The sequence below is a fragment of the Puma concolor genome, chromosome B4, assembly GCF_028749965.1.
Source record: "Puma concolor isolate L17-30 chromosome B4, mPumCon1.1.hap2, whole genome shotgun sequence".
Lineage (NCBI taxonomy): Eukaryota > Metazoa > Chordata > Mammalia > Carnivora > Felidae > Puma > Puma concolor.
Window position 1 is genome coordinate 84,477,400 of NC_141673.1, and position 16,772 is coordinate 84,494,171.

At 36.6% G+C, this 16,772-nt stretch overlaps 1 protein-coding gene across 4 annotated transcripts in view; it reads right to left on the minus strand.

Moving 5' to 3' along the window:
* The window catches only part of IRAG2 (inositol 1,4,5-triphosphate receptor associated 2), a 128,904-nt gene that overhangs the window by 24,007 nt on the left and 88,125 nt on the right, over nucleotides 1-16,772 (minus strand). For 2 of the 4 annotated variants that reach the window (XM_086713834.1, XM_086713830.1), the window contains 6 exons: nucleotides 15,934-16,081; nucleotides 15,117-15,198; nucleotides 4,550-4,596; nucleotides 4,383-4,447; nucleotides 4,118-4,225; nucleotides 1,105-1,175 (listed from right to left, as the gene is read on the minus strand). In XM_086713834.1, coding sequence (XP_086569960.1) covers nucleotides 1,105-1,175; nucleotides 4,118-4,225; nucleotides 4,383-4,447; nucleotides 4,550-4,596; nucleotides 15,117-15,198; nucleotides 15,934-16,081 — 521 coding nt within the window. Of the gene's footprint in view, nucleotides 1-1,104; nucleotides 1,176-4,117; nucleotides 4,226-4,382; nucleotides 4,448-4,549; nucleotides 4,597-7,772; nucleotides 7,800-15,116; nucleotides 15,199-15,933; nucleotides 16,082-16,772 lie in introns of those variants that run through there. The other 2 variants (XM_086713831.1, XM_086713833.1) reach the window with 2 other exon arrangements.

A 16,772-nucleotide genomic window follows, 5' to 3' on the forward strand; every position in this document is an offset into this window, starting at 1 on the left:
AAAAAATCTTTTTCTCAGAAGACTACCATGAAAAATTAGAGGACTCAAATATTCCTCTATTATTTTATAAGGGGCAACCACTTTTGGCATGTTTGCTAGCCAACACTACACTCTATATATACTTCACACTACAAAGGATGATTCCAAATCACATATCCCATCATTCCACTCCCTTCAGACTAGGATACTATAAAGTTTTTGTCCACCCTATTGCCTCAAATGTATTTATGCCACAACCATCTCTCAGCTTGAGTTAGCTTTTGTAAGTCTCTGTTTCTTAAAAGCAAATGGGCCTAACTAAAACAATGTTTATATACTGATGAGAAAACAATACACACACACACACACACACACACGCATATGTACATACCTGTATACATACAATACAGAGAGGGACTAATACATAAATAAGACCCTTGAGGAAACATGGAATTGGATCAATAGTCTACAAGTTACTCTCCAATAATTATAAATTCATACCAGTGTCAATGAACTTTCTCTTTAAGGAAAGGAACTTTTTCTGTAAACATTTAAATAATGTTGTATAGCAGTTTTCCAGGTTCCTGGATAGCATTCAATACCATTCACAAAGTACCTCCTCCATGACAGTGTCTGGCCTCCTAACCCAAGCATTTTTCTTTTGCATCACTAACCACACTGCATAATTGTATATTACTGAGTAACTGTATGTTTCTTCCCTTAATTAGAACATGTTCTCTTAATTAGACCAGATCTTTAAGGTAAATATTACTGTTTTATTTAACCTTACTTATTAATACATTTGTTTACTTAAAAGTCCTCTATTGATAGATGTTTAACATGTTTCCAGTAGACCTTTGATGAATAAGTGAGTGAATGAATGAAAAAACAATGTGGAGTAAGGAAGTCCTAGCTCTAACTCTATTGTGTGACCTTGGACAAGTCACAGGGACTCTTGGGCACCAACTTCTTAATCAATAAAACATTGATGTGATTAAATTCTATTAACTTAATATTTTGAAAGGATAAAATGTGCTTTTAAGAATATTTTACAAATTTAAAGGGACAGTTCTACCATCGTACTATATCATTACTTTTATTGCCAACACGCGTATATTTCCTTACCAGATTTAATGTGGTTTTGTCCTCACTCACAGAGCCTTGGGGTGCAGTATTGTCATGAGCTGGACTTTTGCCTGTGAGAGAAAGGGAACACACTGAACAGTTGCCTGAGCAGTAACAAGTGAAAGAGGAAGAAATAGTGAGGGTGGCAATTACGAGCAGACTAGTAAGTGGCAAAAATCTTAACATGTGAGACAAATTATATACTATAAAACTTTAAACGTGTCCATTGATTCAAAATCAGGTCTAGAGCAGCTAAGGTTCCCAAGAAAGCTAGCCCTATAAGATTTCTTAATAGAAATTAATATCTGTATGAATGGCCTTCAAGTAAGTTTTTAAAATCTTTTTTAAGTCTGCTGCTTTTTTTTTTTAAATCAAACACATTACCAGTATACTTATAGAAACTGGATGAAGGAAGGTTGAACAACCAGTAACTTAGTAGCTTTCTAATAGCTTGACAAACCGGTTTTTAAAAATTGCATATGTAATACTGATAAACAAGTATGATATTCTTCCAAAACGTGGTATCTTTCTAAAAAAGAAAATCATCAAACTAAGGAATGAAGGCACTATAGATGTATGCCATTTCTTTTTGTAATTTCCTTTATTTTTGTGTACTTTATTCGTACTGAAATGTACTTGATAATGATTTTCCTCTTTATATGATCCATTGTCTTGAATTTAGTTCAGTGCAGGCACAAAGGTCAGCAGCTATAAATAGGTTGTGTTTCTTTTTTAAAAAAGGAATAAAGTATGTATTATATTTTTAAATTTTATATGGAAATAAGAACAAAATGAAAAAGTCTTTTTCCAATGAAATTTCAAGTTTTTGTTAACTTTTACTTTATTTTTTGTTTTTATTACTTTTTAAAACTATATATATATATATATATATATATATATATATATATATATATATACATATATATATATCCAAGTTAGCATATAGTGTAATAATGATTTCAGGAGTAGAATCCAGTGATTCATCCCCTATATATAACACCCAGTCCTCATCTCTATTTTATTTTGGAGAGAGAGTACAACCAAGGAATGACAGAGAGACAGGGGGACAGAAGATCTGAAACAGGTTATGTCCTGAGAGCAGCAAGCCCAATGCAGGGCTCAAACTCATGAACCACAAGGTCATGACCTGAGCCAAGTCAGAGTCTCAATGGACTGAGCCACCCAGGTGCCCGATGTTTTCATTAACTTTTAAGACAGAGAATAGATTCATATGGTCCATAAATTTAAAAGTGTAAACTGTTATGGTGAAAATTATCCCTCCCATCCATGCCTGCCAGAAACCTACTTTCTACCTGCATAGACAATGTTATTTTTGTCTAGCCTTTCAGAGGTATTTTATGTATACATAAAAACTTCTTCTTGTCCTTTTTCACCACAAAATTTTACACGCAATATATAAGGTTTTATATTTGTTTTTTTTTTAAGAGACAATAGTTATTTGATATCCTTCTAAGGAAGTTTCCTTATATATGTTTATGGATTCATAGTAGTATTCCATTACGTGGAGATGCCAATATAGATTAACTAGGCTTCTTTTGATAGTTAACTTGTTTCCAATATTTTGTTATTATAGACAATGCTGTAGTAAAGAAACTTCTACAAGTTATGTGTGTGCTTAGAGCTATAGGATAAATTCCCAGAAACCAAATTGTCTTATCACAGGATATGTACATTTAACATATTGGTAGATATCAGCAAATTCCTTTCTATATTAATTATAATAATTTACATTCCCTATAGAAATGTATGAGATTTCCAGTTTTCCCCACAGTCTAACCAACAGAGTGTAATAAAATTTTTGCATCTTTGTCTACATGACTAGTGAAAAATGGTACCCTGATGTAGTTCTAATTAAAATTTCTCTTATTCAGGGCGGTGCCTGGGTGGCTCAGCCAGTTGGGCGTCCAGCTTTGGCTCAGGTCATGATCTTACGACTCTGGGTTCAAGCCCCGTGTTGGGCTCTGCACTGACAGCACAGAGCATGGAGCCTGCTTCGGATTCTATGTCGCCATCTCTCTCTGTCCCTCCCCTGCTCACGCTCAAAAATAAACACTAAGAAAATGTTTTTAAATAAAAAAATAAAGAGGCGCCTGGGTGGCTCAGTCAGTTTAAACGTCCGACTTCAGCTGAGGTCATGATCTCGTGGTTCGTGAGTTCAAGCCCCACATTGGGCTCTGCGCTGACAGCTCAGAGCCTGGACCCTGCTTCGGATTCTGCGTCTCCCTCTCCCTCTCTACCCCTCCCCCGCTCACGCTCTGTCTCTGTCTCTCTCTCTCTCTCAAAAATAAATAAACATTAAAAAAAATTAAAAAATAAATAAATAAAATTTAAAAAATAAAAATAAATTTCTCTTATTCGGTCTGAAGTAGAATATGAAGATATTCTTCAGTTTAAGTAAGGAATAGATTCCATTTCTACAATTTTACAACTCCTTTAGTTTAGCATCTATATCTGAACTGTCCAGTTCACACAATAGAATGGATTTTCCTTGACTGATGTGTTTGGGGTGAACGGGAGTCTATGGACTTCCGTGAGTGTTAACTGCAGTGATGGTTTACTGGGAATGCTTGAGAATCACTACTTTGTTTTCAGACTCAAAAAAGGATCCAACATAGTATATAGTTGATTCTTTTGCCCCCTGAGTGAACCATCACAAACTGGCCCCTCCTTTTAACCAAATAGATTCTAATGGGGATTCTGAGAATTTCCTAAGCAGATGAGTCTATATCTGTGCCACAGTTGAGACCCAGTTGTATCCAGTCAATCTTTGCCATTAGGAAATATTTAAGCCCTATTAAAATATATTGTAAGTTTTGCCTACAGAATTGGGGGAAAAATGGCACCTCTTGGACTTCTTCTCCCCAGAGTATAACCTCATTTTTTTAAATAAAATATTACTGAACTATGAGGATAGTTACTCTAGTGGCTTACAGGTTTGCTTACTGTTTTAGAATGGAAACTATATTTGAATATTTCAACTCCAATAGCTTACCTGTGATCTTTAGCATAGAAGAAGCTGATCCTGTATCCTCCTCTTTCTCACAGAGTGACTTACAGACAAGGTCACCAGAAGCCATATTCAAAATTTCTGACCCAGAATCTATCAACAGGAAGAAACTAACAGCATGAACACTATGCAAAAAGAAATTATTTGCCTATGTTCTTTTCATTTGCACTCACCTCAGCAGGTCACAGAAATCAAGCTTCTAGTTATAAAACTAACACTTTATTTTTATATCTTTTCCAAGTTCACTCACCACTTGAAGTCACAGTACTCTCTGTGGATGAAGTGTGTCCAGGAGATGATAGTGTGGAATATTCCCTGTCAAAGGAGTAGAGAAAACATTTTGGAGTGTCAGGTCCAAAGATTTCCTTAAAAATTAACAAAATATGCATTCTAATTCACATATACAAACAGGCAAACCTGGACTGTGGCAGGCTCTTAGGATACAAGCATTCAACACCATTCTCCTAAAGACAAAAAAAAAGGAGGAAAAACAAGTTTAACAATTTGGCATTTTCCATTCTAGAGAGGTTGTTTTAAGCAAAATTTTCATAGAGTTTTAAACGAACCCGTATTTACTTTGCTCTTTTTGAGAGGATATGGGAAGGGGATGGTATAGTGCAGGCTGATATACATACTTCCTCAAAGTTGTGCTTGCAAAAAAAAATCCAATTTTAAATATACTTACAAGTTCAATATTTAACGAATACCTGATAAATTTTTGGGCAAAACAAATTCTAAACTTAAAGGGCAGATAGAGTTTATTTCATGAACTTAAGTTGTCTTTAAACAGAACATTCTATGTGGGCGTAATAAAATATTTCTATTTATGGAAATGTTATTCAACCTAAAACTTTTGACCTGGTGATTTAAAAATGGTTTTCTATTTTCCAGCTAGACAAATCATACATTTTAAACTTAATCCCATTCTCAAAGATCTGAGGGATTACATCGACATCACCACCTACTACTCGGCGCTCAAAAAGAGCTTAACAAAACTGTAGTCCCAGCCTGTCAGGGCAAATGCTTGAAAGTCTTATTTAAACTTCTTAATCTTGATCAGGATTTCCTAATTTGGGGGGAACTTGAGGACATTAGGGTTGATTAGTTCACATGCTCTCAAATAATGCAGTAGGAACATGGGTTACTCTTTAATAATACGTTTTTCTGATAAGTATATTTTCATTATTATTTGGTTTATGTGGGAAATAAAATTTAATATTGAAAACTGAAACCATTTGAAAATACCAAAAACCTGCACAGACCATTCAAAGGTGAAGCCACTTACATATTCTATAATCAAGCAGAGAACTTATTAGCAGCCACAACCAAACAGGTTTCAATGGAGGGATATTGTATATCACACCCAGTATTTAGAATCTACCCCAGATAATATGGACTATAGTCACAGAAAGGTAAGGATTTAGCAAGAGTTTGCTGAATATGTAGTTATGCAATGCAATCACAGCATTCAAAATTTACAGAAGCCCTTTTCATATATCGTCTCCTTTAATTCATCTAACAACCTTATGAAGTGGGTTTTAGCAAGAAAGTATTTACTTATTTCAGGTAAAGAAAGTAAAGCCAGTGAATCAAGTAATTTCCCAGCAGTATTCAGAATAGTAATGTAAGCTTCCAAACCCAGTTCGGATGAAATACAGTGTCCTCTCTACTGTAAACAGAACTGTCTCTGAGATACCCTAACCCAGGCTGTTGGTGAGGTACAGACTTGCCAATTATTGTTTTAAACAGGTAGATGATTTAAACATAAATGTTTACAACGTTCACCTCAAATGTTTAGAAATATCCACAAACTTGCAAAGCAAGAATTTATACCTAATCCTCTTATATATCAATGTTGAACAATCTTCCCTATTTCATTTTGTCTCTGCTTTAAATGCCTTTGGGTCAGATCATGCGTGCCTGAAGCCTCTCATGACATCAGCTTGATATAATTCAACAACCTTCATCAAAGGCCCACTTTGTCCCAGGAACAGTGACAGAGGCCGGAGGCACACTAAACTACAGTACTTGTCCCACAGGAGTTTGTAAGCCAGTCAGGAAGACAAATGCCTAAACCAAACCATAAATTATAGGCAGCATTGCACCGAGGAAAGTAATATGCACAAAATAGACTGGGGTCATATGTGAATTACATTTTTTTAAATGTCTTTATTTTTGAGAGAGAGAGAGAGAGAGAGAGAATGAGAACGTGTGCAAGGGAGGGGCAGAGAGACAGGGAGAGGAGAGAGAATCCCAGGTAGGCTCTGCAGTGTCAGTACAGAGCCCAGTATGAGGCATAATCTCACCAACAAAACTGTGAGGTCATGACATGAGCTGAAATCAAGAGTCAGGCACTTAACTGACTGAGCCACCCAAGTGCCCTGAATTACATTTCGAAGAGAAATTGTACCTTATACCCTACAGGTAAATGATGATATCCCCATCATTAAAATAGTTAATAGATTGTATTAGCAATTATTACATGCTTATTTAACTATATTCCAATATATAGGTAAGAAATGAAGCTATAAAAATAGTAAAATATTAAATATCCTTCAGTTTTATTGAATATCATACTTCATAAAAGTCAACAAGGATTCATTCCTTGATAATTTAAAAATCAGACCCCCTTAAAATCCTATAACATATAAAAATTTGATTATATATGTCTTGAAACACTTGCTGCTGTGCTATAATACATATATAATAATAATAATAATAATAATAATAAATTATATTGTACTAACTAGAAAGTTAATTTTTTCAGAAAAAGACTTCTTATACCTATTAGGGTTGTGGATACCTGTATCTGAATTTAAGGGGTATGAAATTTTACTTTATACTTAAGTATTTTATACTTAATTAAGCTGGTTTTCAATATGAGAAAACAGGAAACACATCATTTTTATAAACTAAAAAATGTCTATTATTTAAATTCAAAATAATAAATACAGCAAAATACGGTTTACCTCCATTACAAATGAGTCTCATTTGCTGTAATGCTCTGTGTAAGCCCTTCTTCTGTTTTAATACCTTATATGTGAAACATTTTAGAGAGAAGCTTTTTGATAAATGTAAAATATTTATGGATTAAATAATAATTCTGTAATTTTGGAGAAATGTCACATTTAGCAGCCACACATTACTACATCATTGTTCAGGAGCAGTTGCAAGGTAAGCAATTGGATATTATTTCCAATTCATTAGTCTTTCTATATCTCACTGATCAGAAAAATCCCAATAGACAACAAACATATCTCAAGCCTAGATTTTCATAAATTGGTCCAAGCATTTTTCCCTTCTTACAGAATAACTAGAAAAACGATTTTTTTTCCAAATTTAGATTTCTAGTTAATGAAACTGGCAATATAAGTCCTCAGGGTGTCTGTGCATATTGAGTGGGGATGACAGACAACTCAGCAAAAATTTTCTACAATTGTGCTTTTTTCCCCCCAGCTTCAAGTCACCACTATTCAAACCAGCATCCCGGACCCACAGGAAACCTAACCTCCACAAAACAGCTATAAATACTTGGCAGATCATGAAAAAGATAAATTTCTGGATATATTTTAAAACCAAGACAAGTTAAGAAACTGACTAAAAGCAAGAAAAACAAAGTTCAGATGACAGACTTACTTACATGTAGAAGACTGGCTCAAGTCAATGAGTCTAACACATGTCGACAGCATAGAGCAGGAAGAATGTTCTTCCTGTGCAAGTCATTCAAATAGCAACCTGCATAACATTTACATGAAAATCCGTGGCCAGCCCATTTGCTTTTGACAGCAAGCGTCTAATGGAGGGTGGGGTAGCCAGGTACTCATGGAACAAAGTGAGACATATTCTCCCATGGGCTGGGTCAGCAAACACAGGCCACGCACACAGGCATGGACACACACACACACACACACACACACACACACACACACCAGGATTATTTCAATATTTAGATAGAAAAATATGAAGAATAAGATATTATTATTATTAATATTTAGGTTATTAGTAAGAGTAATTAATAGGCCTAGATCATCTCCCAGGATTACTTTATTTTTGCTCTTTTAGATAAAATGTTTCTTTAGCTATAGATTTTATGACCAGAGACCCTTCCATTTGTGTTACCAATGTAATTTTTACTATTAGATCTATTTTAGATGATCGGTACTACTCCAATAAATTCATAGGGTTTTCTGAGGAAAAAACCTGAAAAGAGTCTATATATAGGCTTATTTCATTCTAACTTAAAAAAAAAAAAAAGTCCTTGACTCAGTGTTGGTTTCAATGTTGTGGAAAGAGAATGTAAAATCGAATACCAAAAGATCACAACTACTATAACCTAAACAAAACTAAATTTCCTCACAAGCTTTTTTTTTTTGTACCTAAAAGGACACCACACCCTCAGATCTACAGGACACACCTACCAATCTGAGGTTCATTTATAGTACAATTATAAGTCAACTTCTATATGTTCCAATTTTGCAACTGGCAATGTTATTTATTCTCCAAGGTTATGACAGACAATGACCAGAAAATCTTCTGAGATATTTCAAAATTGACTCTGTCCTTTGTCTCATAAATCATCTCCTCCTAGTGATAGTATATCTTAGACAAAAACATGTAATAACATGGAGGAGACCTCAAAGACCTATTTTTTTAACAGCCAAATTAAAAACAGAGAAATTCATCTTCATATCCTCCGATTGTGACAAGGTATTCTTTTTTTTTTTTTTCATTGACTTATGGTTGACATACAATGTTTTATTAGTTTCGGGTAGACAACATAGTGGTTTGACAATTCTACACATTACATAATGCTCATGAGAAGGGATTTTTTGAGCTTCACACTGCTGATAATTCTGATTCTGGGTGACAGCTATAGCTGCTTTCTGAGTGTTTACTAGGAAACAGGTAATTTGCATACATCATAAAGTGTCTTGGTGGGGTTAGATCTGAGACTGAAGTAGGTAAAGAGAAGAATCCATTTCATTGTCATAGAATCTTCATGAAGCTCCTTAGTTCTCTGAGTATGTGGGGACACACATAGGTACCTAGGCACACCCCCAGTTTGGCTCTTCGGTTGCTGTTCAGACTCCATGGTGGGAGCATGTGATTAAGAAAAAGAAGACAGACTACAAGGAGAGACAACTGGGCCCTGGAGAGAAACTGCCAAGAGTGAGGCAGAGTTGAGGAAGTCAGGCTAAACAGACCACTGGGCACCCCCCCCCCCCCCAACTGACGGGAGCCACAGTACTGGAGTCAGTGGGAGACGGCTCCTGGCCACTGTGCCTCCCAGCCCACTGGCTTATCTCTGTATGTACCTTGACACAGAGAGGGTCATTTTAACAATCCCATCACAAGTAGTCCGCCCCCCAACACTGTAGTAGGACCTTGCTCTGAAGTACTGAGACAAGAAAGAAGAATCCTCTCTGCTGGCCGGGGAGTAAAGATCACTAAGGTGATCAGGCACAGAGCTCCAAAGAGTTAAACATAGAGGGCGTGTGGGGATTATGGGTCACAAACAAAAAGCCTGCAGAGATGTGAGTGCTGAAACCAGCTTCCTTTCCCCTAAGCCTCTCAGGAATTGAAGCATCCTGCCCTGGGACTCACTAGTTGGTAGGCCTGAAGGACATTAGGAGATATTGGTATACACCCCTAGAGGCTCTTGGAAATGTTGAGACAGGACCCCATGGAGAAGAAAGGCCTTCCTATTCATCAGCGAGTGGGGAAACAGAATTAAGGTCTGTCTTTTCTTTAAATATAACTGATTTGGTTTGTTCCCATGGACTGGTTAGGCCAGAACATAGCCATTGCTTTATGCATATGCATACATGTAATGCATGTATGTGTGTATTTGAATCCTCCAAAGAACCCTGAAAAGTAGTATCTCTGTTTCACGGGGTGGGAGGGTAGGAGGGTGTCAAGAAAATTCAGAGAGGTTAAGCCACTTGTCCAAGTTTACACAGCGAACAAGTAATAGAGCCAGTCTTAAATCCAGGCCTGCTTGATTCCAAAGCCTATGTGATGTGGCTATAATTCTAAATCATTACCAGAAAAATTTTAAATAAATACGAAAGTAACAGAATAGAATAAGTAAAATTTGTGTACCCGTTCTGCAGATTCAGCTATTACCAACCTGTGGCCACTCTGTTTTGTCACCCACTAAACCCACCCCTGCATTGTTTTGATACAAATCCCAGATATCATAAATATTTTAGTCTGAATCTCTAAAAGGCGAGGTTTAGAAATAATTTATTCTCTCTTTTTTTTTTCTGCAATATTCCAAATAAATGAATTTTCTGGGTCAGTAGAGTAACTCCATTTTTCCCAAAAATGTCTTAAGCTGGGCCCCAAATTATTTACTATGAGATGTTCTTTTTGAGATAATAATCTTATTAGAGTCCTTTGCTCACTCAAATAGATCCTCTTAAGAATACGGATGTTCAGGGGCGCCTGGGTGGCTCAGTTGGTTAAGTGTCTGATTTCCGCTCAGGTCATGATCTCACAGCTCGTGGGTTCAAGTTGCTTGTTATGAAGGCTCTCAAGAGTGACAAAAATACTAGAGTTTGAAGCCAGAGACGTAAGAAAAATACCATAATTTATGTGTCACTGGGATAAACACAGATTATATTTTCTGGCAATTTTTATCTCACATTTCATTATAAATCCCTGTACTTATTAATGAGAATGCTTAGAAAATTGTTTTCTAAGGAGAATTTTCTATTACTTATGAAGTGGGGGGAGTTGAGGGGTAGGAAGGTAGGATTTACTCTCATGAGAGAGTGAATCATGCAGTGAACAGGCTGCAGAGATTCTTCAGGGGAGAAGAAACCTGGAAAGGGAACAGTGAGAATTAGTGATATCAGCTGCCAAGTGCAGCAGACAGACTGCTTCCTGGGGACTCTAGAGGAAATGGCACAGAATACAGCATGAGAACCTTTAGGGAACCTATACGTTTCCCCAGGAACGTTGGGTAGGAGTTTCCATTGTGATGTGTTAGCTCCTGCTTCTTAATGGCGTCAAGACCATGGGGGGGTTGGGGGGGGGGCAGACAACAACAACAACAAAAACCAAAACTCAGTCACATAGCCTAATGACAGTGTATTTGGAGATCCTTTTAGATAAATAAAGAAGCCCGTTTCCTAGCCAAAAAACTACTTTCAAGGTAATTATGATCAATTATTATGAGTGAAAGTTCTAAATTCAGTGTTCTAAGAGGAGCCATGAGAAAGGCTTATTTTTTGAACGTGGACAAACAAGAATTTGAATCCCACATTTGCTAGTTACCAGTTGAGTGATCTTGGGGAAGTTACTAACCTCTGTGAACTTCAGCTGTGTCATTTGTAAAAGCAGAGAATGCCTACCAAAGTTGCAGAGAAGATTAATAACATGGCATGTGGAAATGCTTTCCTACAAAGTACCTGGTACACAAGTGATGTTTGTTTCTTCCCCATTCTTGGTAAAATCACTGCCAGATAAAAGGGAAATTACTAATAACCAAACATCCTGTAAGCTTCCAAGTTCAACTTCCTTTATTAAACTTACAATAACTGCTAACTAATAGCAAAATAGATTCATTTCCTTTTTCTTTCCTTTTCTTAGCTACTCAATAGGATGGGTATTAAGGAACAGAAAAATGTCAGATACACACACTTAAAAGGAATAATAAGAACAAGTCATATAACTTAGCAGTGAAAAGAACCCCATTTATTAAATGGGCAAAGATCTGGGGAGATATACCTCCAAAGAAGAAGCACATTGGTCAAAAAGTACAAGAAAAGATGTTCGACACCATTGGTCATTAGGAGAATGCATACCCAGTCCATCAAAACCTACGTCACACCTGCCAAGATGGCTATAATCAAAAAAGGGACAAATGTTGACAAGGATGTAGAGAAACTGGAATCCTCCTGCATTACTTGCAGGAATATAAAATGGTGCAGCGACTTTGGAAATCTGTTTTATAGTTCCTTGAAATATTACAGATACCATATGATGTAGCAATTCCACTCCCAGATATATGCCCAAAAGGATACCCATATGGGTACAGAAAAACTTATACACTAAAGTTCATAGTAGCATTATTTACATAGGTAAAAAATTGAAACAACACAAGCACTCATCAGCTGATGAATAGATAAAATGTGATATAGACATACATTGGAACATTATTCAATCATAAAAAGGATTGAAGTACTTGTAACATGCTACAACATGGTGAAACTTGAAAATATCATACTAACTGAAAGAAGTCGGCCACAAGAGGTTATTCCATATATATGAAATATCCAGAATAGGCAAATGCATATACAGAGAAAGTAGATTAGTGATTCCCTAGGACTGAGGGTTTGGTGGGAAGAAGGGATAGACTGTTGATGGGTATGAGGTTTCTTTATGGGATGATCAAAATGTTCTAAAATTGATTTTGACGGTTGTTGTGCAATTCTGTGAATTTAATTAAAAGCAGTTAATTGTTCTACCAAGAATCATAAAATACCTAAAATACCATAAAATAAACTTAACCGAAGATGTAAAAGATCTGTATGCTGAAAACTATAGAAAACTTACAAAAGAAATTGAAGAAGACACAAAGAAATGGAAAAACATTCCATGCTCATGAATTGGAAGAACAAATATTGTTAAAATGTCAATACTACCCAAAGCAATCTACACATTCAGTGCAATCCCAATCAAAATTACACAGGCATTCTTCTCAGAGGTAGAACAAACAATCCTAAAATTTGTATGGAACCACAGAAGACCCCAAATAGCTAAAGTACTGTTGAAAAAGAAAACCAAAGCTGGAGGCATCACAATCCTGGACTTTAGCCTTTATTACAAAGCTGTAATCATCAAGACAGTATGGTATTGCCACAAAACAGACACACAGACCAACGGAATAGAGAACCCGGAATTGGATCCCCAAATACATGGCCAACTAATCTTTGAAAAAGCAGAGAGTATCCAATGGAAAAAAAGACAGTCTCTTTAACAAATGGTGCTGGAAGAACTGGACAGCAACATGCAGAAGAACGAAACTAGACCACTGTCTTACACCATTCACAAAAATAAACTCAAAATGGATAAAGGACCTGAATGTGAGACAGGAAACCATCAAAACCCTAGAGGAGAAAGCAGGAAAAAACCTCTCTGACCTCAGCCGCAGCAATTTCTTACTTGACATATCTCCAAGGCAAGGGAATTAAAAGCAAAAATGAACTATTGGGACCTCAGGAAGATAAAAAACTTCTGCATTGCAAAGGAAACAATCAACAAAACGAAAAGGCAACTGACGGAACAGGAAAAGATATTTGCAGAGGACATATCAGATAAAGGGTTAGTATCCAGAATCTATAAAGAACTCACCAAACTCACCACCTGAAAAGCAATCCAGTGAAGAAATGGGCAGAACACATGAACAGACACTTTTCCAAAGAAGACATCCAGATAGCCAACAGACACATGAAAAGATGCTCAACATCACTCATCATCAGAGAAATACAAATCAAAACTACATTGAGATACCACCTCACACCAACCTGAGTGGCTAAAATTAACAACTCAGGAAAAAAACAGATGTTGGCAAGGATGTGAAGAAACAGAAACCCTCTTGCACTGTTGGTGGGAATGCAAACTCGTGTAGCCGCTCTGGAAAACAGTGTGGAGGTTCCTCAAAAAATTAAAAATAGAATTACCCTATGACCCAGCAATAGCACTACTAGGAATTTCTTCAAATGATACAGGAGTGTTCATTCATGGGGGGTATGTGTACCCCAATGTTTTTAGAAGCACTTTCAACAATAGTCAAATTATGGTAAGAGCCCACATGTCCATCAACTGATGAATGGATAAAGAAGATGTGGTTTATATATACAATGGAATACTACCTAGCAATGAGAAAGAATGAAATATTGCCATTTGCAACAACGTGGATGGAACTGGAGGGTATTATGCTAAGTGAAATAAATCAGTCAGAGAAAGACAAATATCATATGTTTTCACTCATATGTGGAGTTTGAGAAACTTAACAGAAGACCATGGGGCAAGGGAAGGGGCAAAAATAGTTCCAAACAGAGAGGGAGGCAAATCATAAGAAACTCTTAAATACAGAGAACAAACGGGAGGTGGATGGGGGGTCTGGGGGAGAGGGGAAAATGAGTGATGGGCATTGAAGAGGGCACTTGTTGGGATAAGCACTGGATATTGTATGTAAGCGATGAATCATGGGAATCTACTCCTGAAACCAGAGCACACTGTATATACCATATGTCAGCTAACTTGATAATAAATTATATGTAAAAAATTAATAAAAGCATTTACCTGAATAAGTTGTTTAGTATGTGAATTATATCTCAAGCAATTAAAAAAAGGAAGAATACTGGATTGTTAGATCCTGAAACAGAACTGTCTGCTCCTTTTGACTGAGAAAATTATGGAACATGGTTTCAACTGTAGACAGAGGGATCACTCCATACATATCTCCATAACCTGGGGAGTTTGCCTAAATGACGTGTTACTTAGTGTTATTCTTTTTTTGGTAGAAAAGTACCATTAGCACCTAACTGCAGCAATGAATACTCTCTGGGCACTGCCCTACTTTGTGACTTTTTACAAAGTACCAGCACTTCAAAGATTATCTAGGTTTGACTTCAATTCTTAGACAGACAAGGAGACCTAAGACTTATAGTCATTAGTAAATTTTAAGTCCCAAATCAGCCTTCCTCTCGAATATATTCAGCATACTTCACCAAAATCTCCTTTTGTCTATTTATCCTTTAGCTTGTACTACAGAAGGAGTAGAAAGCCCCCAAATGCCTGAATTGTAATTTCTTGTCAAGAAAGGTTGACATTTCTCATGCATCTGTGTTTTGTGGTATGAGATTCACACTTGCTATAAGAGTGTCCATAATACTTCAAAAAAATATACCATAGAAGAGGACCAGGATATGGTTGTACTAAAAATAAAGGTGAAATATAGTCAAATGCTCACTTCCATCCTTAGATCATCATTCATCCTGAGGCAACCTGAAAGATCTGTTCCTGAGTGGGGGCCAACTTCAGGGCCTGGGCACCTGGCAACAGAAAACAAAGCTCCTTACTCCTGATGGAAAGACGGAGAATTTCAGCTAATACCAACTGTTTCCCTTCCCTGCCTCAGCTTAACCAAATTTCTAATTAAGTTCATGGTTTTAGTAAGACATAAGGAAAGGCAGCTCCAACCTCCACCAGAGAGAGATGGCAAACCATAGAGAATCTAGCCAAAAATGGAAATAAAGAATTTGCAATTCAAAGTCTTGTTTCTGCATCCTTGATACAGAAAGGAAATTTCACCGGGGTGGATAGTGCTCACAAACCCCACTGACATTTCAAACTTTTCCTGAGGAAGGTCAGTCTGTGTACTCAGAAAGGTGAGCACAGAGGAGCTTGGGGAGAGGGAGGATGTGGGGATAAGGATTTGCAAAGCCTCATTAACCTTGAAGAAGAAGGAATAGAAATGTGACCAAAACCTATCTGAAAAAGTTAACTTAGCAGTATATAGTATATTCCTAAAACCTGGGAAACATTTTGGGTAGCCCAATTTGTCTTTTTACATTTTAGAATGGATGTTACGGAATTCAAAGTGCAAGAAAACTGCACTTCAAGAAAACTATAGAGACACCTTTAAAATTGTCAATTTTCAGAGTTAGATAAGTTCCACAATAAAACCTTCTTACTTAACACATTATGATCTCAGGATTCAAAAGTTTAACTGATTAAAAGCTTAGGCAACAGGAATAGGGTAAATATATTTGGCTCTTTTAACTTACTTGTGTCTTCTAGTCACATCCAAAGCACCATCCTCTATTTTCACATGGTTGGGCCTTTCACATGCATCTGAGATTCGGTTGGCTACACCTGACAAAGGTGTCAACTCCAGTCTTGGAATCACTGTAAGACTCTCTAGATGCAAGGCATCTGCAGAACAGAAAAGAATAAAAACAGAAATTTATTTCTGGTTTAAACTATATTTTACGTATATACATACATACATACATACATATTCTTTCCCTCCTGAGAGATGGAACTATTTCTGAAAAAGCAGAAGTCAATTCAATTCTATTTTAACATAACCCTCCCCCCCACCTTGATGCCTCGTTGTATGAAGTGAAAATGGCAATTTTTTAAAGCAAGTTGGGGAGGGGACAGAAAAATCCCTGCCTACTAAGCAATTAAAGGGGTCAGCAATTTGCAACCAGAGGGTAAAATCCAGCCTAATTTGTAAATAAAGTTTTACTGTATCACAGACACACCCATTCATTCAGTATTGTCCATGGCTGCTTGTGTGATACAACAGCAAAGCTGAGTAGTTGCTGCAGAAACCATATAGCCTGCAAAGCCTGACATATTTACTATCTGGCCCTTTACAGAGACAGCTTACCAACTCCTGAAGAGAAAATTGTCAGATGCTGTGACTAGAAGTCATCAAAGACACGAAAGAAATAGGGTGACAAACTGTTTTTTGGAGAAAACCATCTTGTTATGTGTTTTTCTGAGTATAGGAAAAAGAGTTTAATGGAAAAAAACAGGCTTTGGAGTCAATCACAAATTTTTAATTCAAATCCTGGCTTGGCCACATACTAGCTGTGTGATCTAGATAAATAACTAA